General features: G+C 55.4%; 1 protein-coding gene across 1 annotated transcript; it reads right to left on the bottom strand.

Annotated features, from left to right (window-relative positions):
* Positions 1 to 4,618: 4,618 nt before the first annotated feature.
* On the bottom strand, positions 4,619 to 14,977 carry OAF (out at first homolog). The gene is made up of 4 exons (XM_068159966.1): positions 14,635 to 14,977; positions 7,414 to 7,548; positions 6,395 to 6,575; positions 4,619 to 5,956 (listed from the first exon to the last, which is right to left on the bottom strand). The coding sequence occupies exons 1-4, from the start codon at positions 14,869 to 14,871 to the stop codon at positions 5,682 to 5,684; spliced, it is 828 nt and encodes a 275-aa protein (XP_068016067.1). The 5' UTR covers positions 14,872 to 14,977; the 3' UTR covers positions 4,619 to 5,681.
* Between the last annotated feature and the right edge of the window lie 577 nt (positions 14,978 to 15,554).

The raw sequence follows: 15,554 nt of genomic DNA, 5'->3' as shown, positions 1-15,554 counted from the left end.
TGACCCCTGGCGCGGCTTAAGGCAGCAGAACATCTGAGCTGCAGCGCTGCTCAACCCCCTCCTGAAAGCGTTAACAGGCTCGATTGTTAGCTGCCAGGTACAAGCTATCACACATTCATCTCTCCCTGGCTCATTCACGTTCCAGGGCTCTCGGCTTTCCCACATGCTGCTCTCCCTCCCTGGAAAGACAGGTTTCTCGGAAGAGATGGGTGGGCGGGCGAGCAGGCTCCCCAGCCTCACCTCCAGCCCAGTTCGGGCTTGTGTGGTCAGAGAGGACATCCTCGGGAGAGGACAAGGCGCTGGGAGGAAAGGGGGGATGTGCTGAACCAAAGTGCGACAAGGACAGCGTGGAGAGATGGCAGGGGGAAGGCAGGGTGGAGGGGAAGTTCCCGGGGCAGACGAACGTTCTGCAGGCTAGGGGGCGAGGGGGGGATTCTGAGCAGTGTGCTTGGTGCTGCTCCAGGAAGCAGAGAGGTGACCGAGGGTGGTTCGCACAGGCAGTGCGTTTGGAGCTGCTGGAGGGGCTGGACCGCTGCCACACTGATCCCAAGCCTGTGGTGGAACCCCGGCCACTCAGGCCCTAGCTTTCAGGGTGTACCTGGGCAGCTGCTGGGTGTTTCCTGCACTACCCCCAGGTCTGGGGTTTCCCCACCTTGAAGGCTGATGCGATCAGGTGTCTTCACTGAGTCAAACACGGTGGCTTCCAGCCAGCTTGAAGAGCCTTTGGGATGTGAGAGAAAGGTCCTGGAAAAGCTGAGGATCAGGAGACCTCTCCTCCCTCCAACATCAGAGCACCTTTTGTACCACAGTTAGCATTTTCACTTGGTGCCGATCTTTACTCCCTGCTTCCTGGTATTTTGCCCTTGCTCCAGAACCGAGTAGCCTGTCCCAGAGCCCAGTGGAGGCAGGTCGTGCCCGGTGGCACCTCGAACCGGGCAGCATCCCGGGCATCCTGTGGTCGGGGATGCTGGCCCAGCCACGGGCAGGACCGCAGTGCCCCCTCCTGGCCCTGCCATACACAGCCAGGCATCCACCGCAGTCCCAGCTGCAGCTGGTGGGACTTGTGGGGTTGGTTTTTTTTCCTGGTCATTATTTTGTGGTCAGTGGAATAACAGGGGAAAAAAATATACAATATTTAGGTTCTTTTCTCCCCTAGAGAGCTGTGGGAGCAAAGCCCTTCACCTGGCTGCCCTTGGCATCAGTGTTGTGGCATTGTAGAGAAAAGATTACACTGCCTGAAACAGCTCTGCTGCCCAGAGAGAAAAAGGAGGGGGAGCAGCACAGCATCATCACTCCTTTCTGCTGGGGGAACAAGACCACCCCCTCCAGGCTTGCTTCAGCTCTGCCCTGAGATGATCACTCCAAGCTTCCAGCAGATGTGCAGCTCTTCTTTTAGCATGGACATCACTGAGTGATTCATCTGCTCCCATCCTCACCGTACCCATGAGCTCCTCCCCTCCTGCTGCCAACGTTCATTCCCTTCTCAGAGGAGGAGAAGCTCTGCAGCTAGCACTTGATTTATGGAGTATGGCCTTTGGACGGGCCTGGAAGCATGAGCTGCGGAAAGGTGTTGCAAAATCCCCCACTGCTAGCAGCAAGGATTTATACCTCTGCTCCTGGCCAGCTGCACCTTCTCTCTGTGCCAGGAAGGTCTCCTGTCTCCACCTGCCACAGCTGCTTCTGCAGGGTGTTGCTGAGGCGCATGGAGAAGGATTTTTCTTTGGAAAGGCGAACGCATTGCAGTGCAGTTCTCCTCTAGCGAGGCTGGGGAGCCAGCGAGATGCTGCAGGGACCCAGATGTGAGGCTGCGAGCTGGGCCGGGGGCCGCAGCGCATCCCTGCCCGCTCCGGCCCCCTGCCCGGGCACCCTCCCGGCTGCGCGGGGCAGAGCCGCGCTCCGCCAGCACCCACTGGTGGAGGCCTGCAAACCTGCACCGCAAGCTGTGCCTGCAGGGCTGCCCGGGCAGGACGGGACCCCCGGGAGCCTCGGCGTGGGCAGTGGGAAAGCCGAGGCACCACCTCCCTCCCACACGGTGGGCAGCGGGAGGGTTGCAGCACAGCCAAGGGACAAGATCACAGAATGCCAGGTTGGAAGGGACCCCAGGGATCATCTGCCCCAACCTTTGTAGGTGAGAGTGGAGTTGAAATGAGCTGGCCCAGCACCCAGGCAGGCTGAGGTTTCAAAGTTTCCAATGCAGGGGAATCCACTGCTTCCCTTGGGAGATGATTCCAACCTCATTTGGAAAAATCATCTTCTGGAGTCCACTGGGACTCAGCAGGAACTTGTCCCCATTGCCTCTTGTCTTTTCCATGGGATACCTTGTCAAAGGGGAGTCTCCATCCTCCTGACAGCCACCCATTATGTACTGGTCCTCCACGGCAATAAAGCCTCCCCTAAGCCTTCTCTTCTCAAGGCTGAACAAGATGACCCTCAAGGGTCCGTCCCAACCCAACCCATTCTGATTTTGCTGTCTGCAGGGGGTTGGACTAGAAGGCCTTTAGAGGTCCCTTCCAACCTAGACTATTCCATGACACACCCCAGATGCTCACCTCCCCTCAAAACCCAGCTCCACTGGAGCACCCTAGCACCCTCAAATGCAGGAATGACCACCAAGGTGAGCTCAGGGTATGCTGCTCACAGTAGAGTCCAGGGCCTCACTTACCCACTTCTCCTGGAAGAGCTCCTGGAGCTCTCACAGCACAGCACGAGCCCTGCTGCACACACAAGCTCAGAGCATCCTTCATCCCGCCCTCCCACCCCTGTCCAGCTGGTACCAGGTTTCTCTGTCACCCCAGAGCAAACACAATGGTTTGGTGCTGCTGTGCACCATGCTGCTTTCCCAAGGTGGCCCTAGCTTGGGGCTACCAAAAGAACCAGGGAAGGGCTAAGGTGCCTGCATGATCCAGAGCCTCAGTGCTACAAGATGAACACAATCAAGCTTGCTAAGGTATGACCCAGTGCTCCCAGAGCAAGCTGATGTCATGTTCCAGCAACCTTGTAGAAGAGGCAACAACAGAAATGGGCTGCACAGGGCTCCTAGCTGCAAGCACGCAGCTGTCCTGCAGTCCTCTCCCTCTCTGCTCATGCTCCACCTTGCCTCACAGCTGGATTTAACTCTGCCTACAAGGGCAAAGCCCCAGTGTCCTGCTGCAGCAGCAGCCAAAGTGGCAGGGAGCAGAGCCCTGCAAGTGGTGACCATGGAAGTGAAAAGGAAGCAGTTTCAGCTTTGCTATAAGTCACAGCAAGAGGGCAAGCTGCAGGAGCTGCAGAGTCCTTGTCCCATCTCTGCATTCACCACACTAGGGGGAATCAGCACTCCACATTTCTCCCTCCAGCAGCCACTCAGCCAAGAGCCCTGAGCTGGCCCAAAATTCTGCCACCCTCATCTCCCCCCTGCTGTAGCTGCAGAGGAATAGACAAAGAATCCTTTATTGAGGCTGCTGGACCCAGACAAGCCTCCAGCCACATCTGCACAATAGCCCTTCATGGGACCCCCACCACTGCCCAGAGAGAAGAGCAGGCACCCAGGACCTGCCTCTACTGCTCATCTTTTACTTCAGCAGAGCTCAGGCTTGAAGCTTCCACAGTTGACTGTGATGAGCCAAAAGTGCCTCCCTGCTGAGAGCTGGGTGCATGCTGTGCTTGAGAGGCAGGACCACGAGCACAAGCCCTCTGAGGAGAGGGTGAGGGAGCTGGGGTTGCTTAGCCTGCAGAAGAGGAGGCTCAGGAGAGACCTTCTTGCTCTCTACAACTACCTGAAGGGAGGTTGTAGCCTGGCGAGGGTTGGTCTCTTCTCCCAGGCAAGCAGCACCAGAACAAGGGGACACAGTCTCAAGCTGTGCCAGGGGAGGTTTAGGCTGGAGGGGAGGAAGAAATTCTTCACAGAAAGAGAGATTGGCCTTTGGGAGTTGGTGGAGTCACCATCACTGGAGGTGTTTAGGAAGAGGCACTTGGTGCCATGGCTTAGTTGTCAGGAGGTGTTGGGTGAGAGGTTGGACTTGATGATCTCTGAGGTCTCTTCCAACCTGGTTAATTCTACTCTGAGGTCTCTTCCAACCTGGTTAATTCTGTTCTATTCCATCAATAAACACTGAGGTGGGGCTGCTGTTCCCACCCCCTCCACAGGTCTTCAGTGTCCCAGGTGCAGGCTGGGGGCTGACCCACAGAGGAGCAGAGCACCCCTTAACCAAGAACCCAAACAAGTGGATCATGCACAGAGAAGCCTGAAGGCCAGGGCTGCTTTACAAAAAAGAACACCACCAGAAATCAGTTTATTTTACCTTACAAATGATAAATAATTATTATTTCTTAGAAAAAACAAATCAAGCACTTCAAGTGTGTTTTACTTCATGTTGCAATATTAAAATACCTTTCCTTTCTTCCCCCCTCCCTCCCCTCCTCTAAGTGAGCAATACAAAAATAATTGTGACCAAATTCTGTCAGAAAAATTTCCTGTATTTTAGGCAAAAAAAAGGCACATTGTAAAGGCTTCCCCCCCCCACAAGGAGGTACAGGAGTTCACAGTGACCCCCAACCACCTCTCTCCCCTCCCTGCTTGTCCTTCCACTCAAGTGGAAGAGGACACAAGAACCTCCTGCAGTGTTTTGTCTTTTCCCCCCCCCCCCCTCTGACGCCCTCTAGATACACATCAGGGCCAAGGTCAGCTTCAGGGTTGTCCCTGCTTTACAGACAGGTGAAACCAAGGCACAGCATAGCAGTAGAACTATCTAAGAGCTTCTTGTGGATGGGTGGCGGAGCAGGACGTAAAACTGGACAGAGATGTAGAGTGTTTTCTTCAACACAACAGTGAGAACCCACCTGGGATCCTCCTCTCCCCCTTGCAGCCACCTTGTTATCATGGTAGCCACAAGTCTCTAGCTGTTGGCTTGCCTATTTTTGTTCCTTAGTGGGAGAGTCACAGGACCAACACAAAAAGTTGGGCCTTCACTGCTCTAAACAGGGATTAATTAGAGCCCTAATTACCAGCCCTTTAGGGGCAGAAGTTATTGCTGGGATAGAGCATCCCTCCCCACCCCATGTTTATCTTCTAGCCACAGGAAGGATGTAACAGCCAGTTAGAAAAAGATAGAGGCAGGCTCTTGCTTTGGGTAGGCTTTGTACCTTCCTTGTTCAGGGTATGTGGTCCCACCAGCCAGCTGTTTTCCCACTGGGAAATGCTGCTGTGTCACCAGGAGGTGAAGGCAGTGATGTGGCTTCTTCAGTGGCAGAGACGTCTGACAACCCAGATCATCAAGACCACTTCTCTCCCTGCCCCAACCATTCACCAGGATGCTCGAGGCTGCTAACTGACCAGAGCTGCCCTCCCCTCACAGCTAACAACTCCAGAGCCAGGCAGAACACAGCCCTCCTGGTGCTGCACCCCAGAAACCTGCACCTCCTGCTTCCCCCAGGAAGCTGCAGCTCCTGGCAGCTGGCAGGAGAGCATCCACACACCGTGAACTGAGCCCACTTGTCACAGCATGAGGCAGTTGTCAGGTGGGGAGGGAGTCACAGAGGGGGCCAGGAGGGAAGGCACACACACAGAGCTCTCCTGGCACAAGGCATCGCCGGGAACCTTATTCCTTCTTTGGAGCAGCAGCCAGCTCCAGCAGGCCCTTAGCATCACCAACAGTGGCAGGAGGCAGATGAGCTGCCCCTTGGAGAGGTCTGGCCTGGCTCTGCTAGGTCTCCTCATCCCAGAGACAGAGCTGCTTCTGCGGCACGTAGTAATCGAAGGTGTAGCCCTTCTGGCAGCTGCGGATGCCGCACTTGTAAGAGGAAACCTTGCCCCCAGCATCCCGACTGCGGCAGTACTTCAGCATGCAGGGATACCACTCGATGCTCAGGGAGTAGCTGCAGATGCAGGGCTTCCAGAGGTCTGAGCACAGCCTGCAGCGCTGCAGGTCAGGGAGGTCAGAAGTCTGCGGCAGGACCTCGAACATGGAGCCATCCACTCCTGCAGGGGAAAGCAAGAGAGACGTAGCTTAGGGCACTGCTGGGAGGCAAAGCCGAAGGAGAGAGCCACCCAAGTGATCACTGTGCAGAGTCCCCAGGGCAGCTGAGGAGAGTGAGGTTAGGCAGTGTCTCATGACAGGATGAGAGGCAATAGACTGAAGCTCGAGGAGGGCAGATTTAGACTGGAGATTAAGGAAAAATTCTTTACAGTGAGACACTGGAACAGGCTGCCCAGGGAGGCTGTGGATGTCCCCTCCCTGAAGGCATTCAAGGCCAGGCTGGATGAGGTGCAAGAAGCTATGCACAGCCTTATCCATTGCAAGAGCAGTGAAAGAGAAGCCAAAATTATCTGTGCCATCACCAGGAACCTGGCAGGAGCCATCCCAGCAGTGCCAACCTGCTGACAGGAGCAGTTCCAAGGAAACTGAGAGAAGCTTACCTTTCTCCAGCCAAAATTTGACATCTTCCTCTCGGGTATAAATTGCTTCTTTGGCCTCTGCACAGACATTGTGGATGTGGGAGCTCAGCTGGGCTCCCTTGCTGAAGTTGACAGCTACATCCATGCTGAGGTGCTCCAGGCCCCGCACCTCCTCCGCCTGCCTCACTGTCCTGGGGTTTTTCTGCAGGGGATGGAATGAGGAAAACTTCAGTCCTGGTTCCAACAAATCTTCCCTTGTATCATGTCCTGATGTCATGCCAACACAAGATGTGCAAATGGATGATCCTCTGCAAACTCCCCTGCATCCTGTATGGATGGAAGGCTGGAAGGCACTTCCTGATGCTAAAGCTGATGCCCTGGTTTGCCTGGGATCATTACTTGGTGCTTTGCCCTGATGAGTGGTTCCAACTCAATAGTTCCCTCACTGGGAACTGTGGGGCAGGGAGCTGCATAGTGACTACTCCAGCCATCTATGTACCCTTTGGTACAACTAGGAGGAACTAAACCACATCCCCTTCTAGAATATCTGAAGGGGACCAACAGGAAGGCTGGAGAGGGACTGTTTAGAAAGGCTTCAAGTGATGAGCAGTGGTTTGAAACTGCAGCAGGGGAGATTTAGGTTGGACATCAGGAGGAAGTTCTGCACAATGAGGAGTGGTGAGACACAGGGACAGGCTGCCCAGGGGTGTGGTTGAGACCCCATCCCTGCAGACATTCAAGATCAGACTCAATGTGTCCCTGGGCTGCCTGCCCTGGCTGTGGGGGGCCCTGGGGCTGCCTGCAGCAGGGTTGGACAAGACAGCCTCGGAGGGTCCCTTCCAACCCAATGCCATCTGTGGTCACTATTGATGAACTCCATTTACTACCAAGCCTCTCGAGCAGGAGGGGTGGTCAAAGGAGTGTCTAACAGCTGAACAACTGGGCAGCTGCCTGGGAGGAGTGTCCAGACAGCTGTGCAAAACCCTGGCTGGCCTGGAGGACAGAGCTGGCCCTGAAGCCAGCTGCAGGGAGCCTCTCACCTGCCGCAGCTTGGCCATGGACTCGCTGGGGATGATCTCGTTGCGGTGAAGCCTCGTGACGAAGCACAGAGCCTGAAACTGGCTCTGGCCCCTCTCCAGCTCCCCTAGGATTAAGGCACGGAAAATCTTCACCTCCTAACAAAGAGATAAATAAACAGGAGTTTGAGTCACAGATGTTTGGCATCAGAAGGGTGAACCCAGAAGCTGGGGGTCAAAGAGAAAGGCTCCAGTCAAAAGAACAGAGCCAAAGGTCTCATACTTCTGCTGGCTGAGCACAGGGGTGGAGTCCCAGGTGGAATCCCACCCAAAAGCTTGCAGCATACCAACTGGTGCCTGTAAAGGAGGAAGGGTTTTGCAATCCCATTGGGGCAAGGAGAAGTTACTGCCAGGTCACATCCCATATCCATGGCTTCCTCAAACAGCAGCTGGAGGTTTCTGTCCTTTACCAAGCCTCCAAGAAGGCTCCATTTGGTTTGTCACACAGACATCACACAGGCTTTACTTAGGGTGGGCAGCCCCAAGTTGCCTCTGCTTTCCCTCACTTCTGAGCAACTGGTATTCTAGAGCAGAAATTACTCATTTGTGAACCCAGTGGCCTGCAGGACAGAAAGGCAAATCAGATTAATGAAGCCAGAAGGAGCTATCATGATTAGCTGCAGCTGACCTTCTTTTCTGCCCAGGTCAATATTTTTGGCATTATTATTATTGAGAGAGCTTCTGACATGGATTGCAGGTCACCTCCAAAGCCACCTTGGAACTGAGTTCAGTGTTACTTCCCCAGAATATCCTGTTCAAAAGCTCAAGCTCCCCACATCCTGTGCTGGCACAAATCATCACTGCTTTCTATGCAGGTATCAATTCAGCTGGCTTCTGGTACACCGGGTGACAGCCTGCCATCCCACCTCGGTGTCAGAGCATGCTGCTACAAGGGCTAAGCAGCTGGATTGGAAAGGTGCCTCCTCCTCCTCAGCTGAAGGGCAATTACTGCCATTTGGCACCACCTCAGCCATCCTTCTTCATGGAGCCATCTCCACAGAGAACTGGACACAGATCGGTGGCTAGGGACCAGCAGGCAGAAGCTACGCCAAGCTGCTAAGGTCCCCCCTCTCCTCCTGGCCTCCTGAGCTATTCCTCCTGTATGGCTCAAACTCAGCTGCTTCCAAACATCTTTCTGTGCCAAGAAGGAAGCCCCTCTCTCCCTCCCCTCAAGCTAAGCAGTGTCCATGCTGGGGTTTCCTGCAGACTAGCTCCTGCAGCCCACCATCTATTCCCTGCCTTCTCTTCCATGCTCAGAGAAGGGTGTGTGCAATTCAGTGCACATCTGGGCAGCTGAAAGAGCAGCTGCAGCCTGGCATGCCTTTCCCTCCCAGGACAGGAGAAAGGATTTTGCTTGGTGCATTTGCTGCCTGAAAATTCACACAAGCAAGACATGCAGGAGGTTTGGAAAGAAAGAGAGAGCAAAAATGCTTGTGAGATGACTATGGAATCATTGGGTTTTTACAGCTTTAATGGGGAGAATTCCCACTGAGACCCTGGCCCCACTGGAACAGCCTTGTTCCCACCCACATTTAGCCTAGCTGAGTTCTCCTGCTGTGAGCTCCTACCCTGTGCAATGCCCAAGGATGAGCAGACTAAACCCAGCAGCTGACCCTGGCATATTCTTTGGCTGTGGATTTCATTTCAGTTCACTTTGTACAATCAGCATTCAGGCTGGAAAAAGCAAACAGGGATAGCCAGGCTTTGCTTACCCCTCACTTCAAGGCTCTCCCTGCTCTACCTATGCAACCTCAGATGGAGCAAGAACTGAAGCCTGTCACATCAGAAATGTGTGAGGCTTCTCACATGGAAAGAGCCACAGAAGTTTTTCCTGCTCAGAGAGAGCCTTTCCCTCCCCAACCACCTCACCTTTCCCTCCCCAACCACCTCACCTTTCCCACCAGCAGGAGCAGGGGGGAAATCAGTGCCAAGGTGGGTACCCCGCCAAGGCAGCAAACAGCACCTTCAGTTTTGGGTTTCTGCAAAGTTTCCCAGCAGGGAACAAGCCCCAGCAGAGCACTGCCCCGGCAGAACGTTGCCTCTGCAGTGTGGGGACTCTCCGGATGAACTCATCCTGGGGGCGTTGAGCAGCCTTGGCCCTGCCCCACGCTCCTGCGCTGGGTACAGTTACAGCCCTTGGTTAGGTTTGGTGTAACAGAGAACAACCAGCTCAGCAGCTGTGCTCTAAACCACGGCACTGCAGGTAACCACTGCCTTGGCTTTCATAGCAAGGGCAGAGCAGCTCCTCTTTCCTTAAGGCAGAGAGAAAAAAATCAGAGCACTGAGCTCCCAGCCGCCCTGATTGCCTGCACCTAAGAAAGGGACTTCCAGCGAAGACTTGCCTGCAAGGAGGAGCAGGGAAATCAGTGACCTTCTTCCCTCCTCACACTGTCCTCAGCCAGCTCCTTCAGGGACCATCATCTGGAGCACAAGAACAATTCAGCCTCCATTTCTAGGGTTTATCCAGTAGAGACTTACAAGCCTGTGTGGTCTAGATCAGAGCCCAGCATCTCAACTCCACATTGAGTGGAGCAAAACAGTTCCCAGGGAAAGAAATTGCAAATAAATTATTTCAATGCCTCCCTCCCCACAACCCATGCAGCTTTCCTGCCAAATTTCACTCCCCCCCAGACATCAGTGCTGCTGTGGGACCCACTTTTGTCTTTGCTGTCACATGGCTGCTCAGAATTGGGGGTACACACAAAGGGGACATGTTGCCTGGGGCACTGGGTAGCACCAGCGCTCCTGGGTCTAATTCTTTACCCTGTCAGCAGCCTTTGCTGTGGTCAGGGCAATGTCTGCACTGCCCCAGGGGAACAGCTACAGCTGGCCAGAAGTTGTTGTGCTTGTACAACAGAGAATGTGCTATTGCACCCACACTGGGGGGGCCAGCCAGCTGAGTTCCCCTGATGGGATGGGGTTTATGCTCTCCTTAACCCCTTTCCTACTGGAAACTGCTAGAATGAAGACACTGTGATGTCTCAGTCTCACATTCAGCTTATCCACAAAGGCAAATTAAAGATGTGCTGGGAGAGGGAAGAACAAAACAAAGCACATTTTCAGGAGCAATAAGGTTTGGACACACAAAATTTTCACCATGAGAACAGTTACAGATTGGAATTGTCTCCCTAGGGAAGCAGTGGAGTCCCCTACGTTGGACAGTCTGAAGCCTCAGCTTGGCAGGGTGCTGAGCCAGCTCATTTCAACTCCACTCTCACCTAGAAAGGTTGGAGCAGATGATCCTTGGGGTCCCTTCCAGCCTGGCATCCTGTGAGTCTGTGACTCTGATTGTTACAAGCACTGAGAAATCCTCACAATGCTCTGAGACACTTGGGAAATCACCCTCTAGTTCAGCCTCCCGACACTCAGCACCCACAACCTCAGCCATGCCTACAAGCAACTGTCAGAAACCACTTTTGAAACTGGATCCTACTTCAGAAGATTTCCCCACAGCCATGGAGTAAGCAAAAGGGCATCCCTGGCTGTGAGGCAGGAGTTCAGCCCTGGGCACAGCTCAGCAGCCACTGTGTTGCCCTCGTGTGTGGCACAGCTGCCATCTAGCAACACTTTAGTGATGACTCTAAGGAGAGCATGGACCTCCCTACAGCTCAGGGGAACAAACATCACCATGTTTTAATGAGCCCACCTCATCCCTCCTGCCCTCCCAGAAGGTGCTGGATGTCCCTCCCTTTGTAGTTTTGGCATCTCTGGACAGATGCTTTCCTGTATCACCTGCATGTATCATTTGGCAACTAACAGGATGGACTCCTGGCATAAGGAAAGTCTCAAAACACTACCCCAGAGCATCACAGAATGGTTTGGGTTGGAAGGGACCCCCAAAGGTCATCTAGTCCAAAATCCCCCTGCAGCCAGCACTAGATCAGGTTGCTCAGAGCCTTGTCAAGCCTGACCTTGGATATCTCCAAGGATGGGGCCTCAGCTACCTCCCTGGGCAACCTGTTGCAGCGTTCCAGCAGCCTCAAGGGACAGAACTTCTTCCTAACATTCAATCTAAATCTGATCTTCTCTCATTTCTCATCCTGTCCCTGCAGGCCTTTGCAAACAGTCCCTCTGTAGCCTCCTTGTAGCCCACTTCAGGTACTGGAAGGCTGCTCTAAGGTCTCCCCAGAACCTTCTCTTCTCCGGGCCGAACACCCCCAGCTCCCTCAGCCTGTCCTCGTAGCAGAGCTGCTCCAGCCTCCTGATCATCTTCATGGCCTCCTCTGGACCTGCTCCATCAGGTCCATGTCCCTCCTGTGTTGATGGCTCCAGAGCTGCACACACCAGGAATCTGCAAGTTCTGGCAGTGCAAGTGTTAAAACCCTGTGACCCCTGCTTCCTCCCTTGTGCTTCCAGCACAACTTTTCCAGCAATCAAAAGGAGAAAGAAACTTTTCTGTATCTTTGTGCTGACCTTGGAATAAAACCACCCACTTAGTTCTCAGGCCACCCTTTAACAACTGGCAAGATCATGCTACTCACATCAGGCCCAACATTTAGGGCTGCTCTTTGCCCCTCACTGTTGGGTGGGTTGGGTTTCTTTTTTTGCCATACATTTTATGCCTGACAATAGCACACAGGGAAAGAAGAAAGGTTTTAATCACATTCTTCTTCACTACTGCCCTGTCCCAGTCTGGACTCCCACTGACCCATGTGTGCTGCACTAGAGAGGAAGAAAAAACAAAGCTTTCTGTGTGTGCTCTGAGGACATGGCTCCTCCAGCTTCAGCTCTGGAAGGCAGGCAGGAGCAGAGGAGAAATTAAAATCTCACCTCTCTGGAAGAGCCAAGAGAAGTCAGAAGTCTCACCTAGCTTCCACCAGTGTCAGAGCAGAGCAATGAACCTCAATTTCCTGATAATTGCTTTCTTCTCCAGCCCCTGCTCTAGCAGCAGCTCCTTGTCAGCAATGGGGGGAAAAAAAAAGGAAGAAATCTGCTTTTGGACTAACCCCCTGCAGTTTAAGCCAGAGAAGTGGAAAAATCATTTGTGCAAAACTCCAGCCTCCTGGCCACAGCATGACCACACAGCCTAGCTTGTGAAAGCCAAATCAACACCCCCAGCTGCTCCTGCCAAGGCTCAGAGCCTCAAAACCTCCTCTCTGGTGAGAAGAAGTTGTGTAATGTTTGAGAGGTGAGCACAGGAGCAGAGCAGCCCAGGGAGAAGCCTGCATGCAGCCAGAACAGGTCAGAAGGGGAAGCCTGGCCAGGCAGCCCTGGGCTCACATCATTCATTACTCACTGCACTGCAAATTCGTCTCCTCAGTCTTTTTTTTTTTTGGCTTCCTTCAACTATTTTCCAGCTCAAAGCTGTAAAACAGAGAGAGCTACTATCCAACTGTCCAAAACTGAAGATCAGGAACGGACTTCTGCAGCTCTCATGTTTGCAAAGCCTTCCAGGGACCATCTCCTGTGTCCCTCCAGCAGGAGCCGAGGGAATGCATGGAGCTAAGGATTCAACACACTGAAGTCAAGATACCTTCAGAGAACCTCTCCCCAGAAGCAACTCAAGAATAAGAGGGATGAGGGTAAGAGAAGAGCTAACACACACTGTGAGATCTGAGGGAAGCTTCCCTCAAGAAGAGATGAAGCAGATGAAAAATGCTGAAGAGCTTCGGACACCAGAAGTCCCCGAGTCAGATTCCAGGCTCCCAAAGGGCCTACCTAGGGCACCTGTAACAAGTCTGGATTTCCCTTGCCCATACACTGTGGCATGCCAGTTTGCAGCCTGCAGGCTTGAGAGCCCTTCCTCAACTTCCCTGGTGTGCTGTGTGCTTTTTCCTATGGGACTGCATCCCTGCAGTGTGCTGGAGCACACTGCCCAGGCCATCACCTCCAAAACCACCATGCCTTCTGCTAGCACCTCAGAAAGAGCTGGGCTTGACCCTGCACCCTCCAGATGGAAGAGAGCTATCCAAGAAGCCTGCAAGGAGCCTGGGACCACAGCACATAGCCCAGAGAGAAACAGGCACCATAACAATCCCCAACTAAAGGCTCCAAGGTTCACAACAGGTTGAGACACAACTTCGCTATCTCATGAGTTTGATCTTCCTCCCACTGCAAACCAAAGTCCACCTGAGCAAACAGTCTGAATGGAGGGTTGGAACAAAATAAGAGTGTTGTGCCACCTGGACAGCTGTGCCATCCAGAGAGCTGCAGACAGCTCTTCCTTGTGCAACAGAAACTGTTGCATCCAGCCAGGCTTGGTGCGCTCTGAAGAATGCCATGCTGGCCCCAAAGCTACCATCTCCTGCTGGGAAGTGAGGGATCTTGGGCTTCAGCTCTGCAAGCATCATCTCCCTGGAGAGATGAGCTGAAGACTACTTAAGATACTCACTGTAGTCCCCACACATTGTGAAGAGATGTCCCAGAGCTCCAGCAGAGCATGAGCATCCCCAGCCAGGAGCCAGGACGAGGTGAGATCTCCTCACCTCGCAATCTCCTGCCCCGGCCTTGCCCTGTGCCCAGCTGCTGCGGGAAATGTGCCATGCAAAGCGATGCTGCTCACAACTCAGCAAAGAGAAACAGAGCTGCCGGGTGGCTTTGCCACGCACCCCACAGGGATCTTTACCAGCGGTTGTCATCACAGAGGCAGCCCAGGTTACAGGTGTAGCAGCCCTGGGGACAGCAGCCTGCCCGGAGCTATGTGTCTGCGAGTACTGCGCGGTGGAGACTGCGCACAGAGATCCCAACCGTGCCTGGAGGTGGATGGACATTTCCCTGCACACGCCAAAGGACCCTCCTCCATTCCTCAGCGAGGCTTCTGGCTCCTGGACCCTCAGTCAGGGTTTTCCCAGGCTCCAAGTCGGTTCCTGGTCCGGGAGGACCTCACGCACGGATGCCACCAGCACTCATCCCGCAGCAAACAGACGGCGGGGTCCTGTCCCGCTCCCCTCGCCGAGCCCACCGCTGCCCCGGACCCCCCATCCTGCGGCTTCGCTCCCCTCCAGCTCAGCCGGGAGCCACCTCGGGAGCCCCAACCCGCAAATCACGCCGCGACTCACCGCACCGCTGCCCTCCCCGCGGCCGGGACAGCCTTCGGGCGCACACGTCCTGCTCGGCGAAAGCCGCGGGCAGCCGCCCGCATCCCCAGCAACCTCCCGCACCCTCCCGGGGTGCCCGGGACGCCTCTCCCGCCGGGGCGGGCGCAGTGCGCGGCGCCGGACCCCCCGGGGGCTCCCCGGTCCCTACCTGTCTGAAGTCGGCGGTGAGGGTGACGAGCGCGCCGTCGGCCGTGCGCAGCTCCAGGCTGATGCAGTCGAGGCGGCTGTCGGCCTGCAGGCTCTCCTCCGTCACCTGCCCGCCGGGCAGCCGCACCCGCACCCGCAGCTCGGCCCTGGCCGCGGGGCCGGGCGCGCCGGGCAGCGGGGCCAGCGCCAGCCACAGCAGGGCGGGCAGCGCCGACAGCCGGCGCCGCGGGCCGGGCATCCCCCCGCGCCCGCCGCGGGCTCAGGGCAGGGCCGGCATGGGGCGGGGGGCGCGGAGCGGGCGGCGAGCGGAGCGGCGAGGGAAGGCTGCCCGCCCCGGCACCAGCCCCGGCACCAGCCCCGGCCCCGCTGGGGTGGCTCGGCGCGCCGCCCGCTCGCCCTTTTCATTCAAGCCCTCGGCGGGCTCTTCCCTCGCCCCCCGCCCGTCACTTCCTTCCCCCAGCCCAGGGACCGGCCCCACGGAGGCAGCGCACCGCCCCGCCGTTAAAGGGCCAGCGCCGGCCCGCGGCCGCCGTGGGGTCGGGGCGACGAGCGCTGCCCGAAGGAGCGCTCCCGGGGTGGGTGCCGGGGGATGCAGAGGGGCTTCGGCTCCTGCTATCTCCGGGCTCCGCTGTGCTCGCTTTGGGTGGCTTCGGGTTTTTCCCTTGGGATGCACAACTCTCCACACATTCCTGTTGGGAAGGAGAAGGGAGGGCAGCGCTGGCCACAAACTCCAGCTCTGCTGCTTGCGCAAACACACACAGTCCTCTGAACACGAGGTGGTTGTGAAGCAAACTGCAGTTGGGACCAGGTGTCCTTTACAGGTCGCTTCCAGCCCAAACCCGTTCTATGTTTCCATGATTTATGTGATTGCTCAGGCTCTCGCTGTTCCAGGTCTGTTGTGGGCATGCTGGATGTGTTTCT

The sequence above is a fragment of the Melanerpes formicivorus genome, unplaced genomic scaffold, assembly GCF_026170545.1.
Source record: "Melanerpes formicivorus ecotype bairdi unplaced genomic scaffold, bMelFor1.0.p_v2 SCAF_47, whole genome shotgun sequence".
Classification (NCBI taxonomy): Eukaryota; Metazoa; Chordata; class Aves; order Piciformes; family Picidae; genus Melanerpes; species Melanerpes formicivorus.
The sequence above is the reverse complement of the archived record's forward strand: the minus strand, read 5'-3'. Positions and strand labels throughout refer to the sequence as shown.

Excerpts from the sequence above, each read along its gene's own strand:
- OAF (XM_068159966.1), bottom strand. The coding sequence starts at position 14,871 with ATGCCCGGCCCGCGGCGCCGGCTGTCGGCGCTGCCCGCCCTGCTGTGG. Across the intron at positions 7,549-14,634 it reads TCACCGCCGACTTCAGACAG|GAGGTGAAGATTTTCCGTGC; the intron begins GTAGGGACCGGG and ends TCTCTTTGTTAG. Across the intron at positions 5,957-6,394 it reads CAAATTTTGGCTGGAGAAAG|GAGTGGATGGCTCCATGTTC; the intron begins GTAAGCTTCTCT and ends TTTCCCCTGCAG.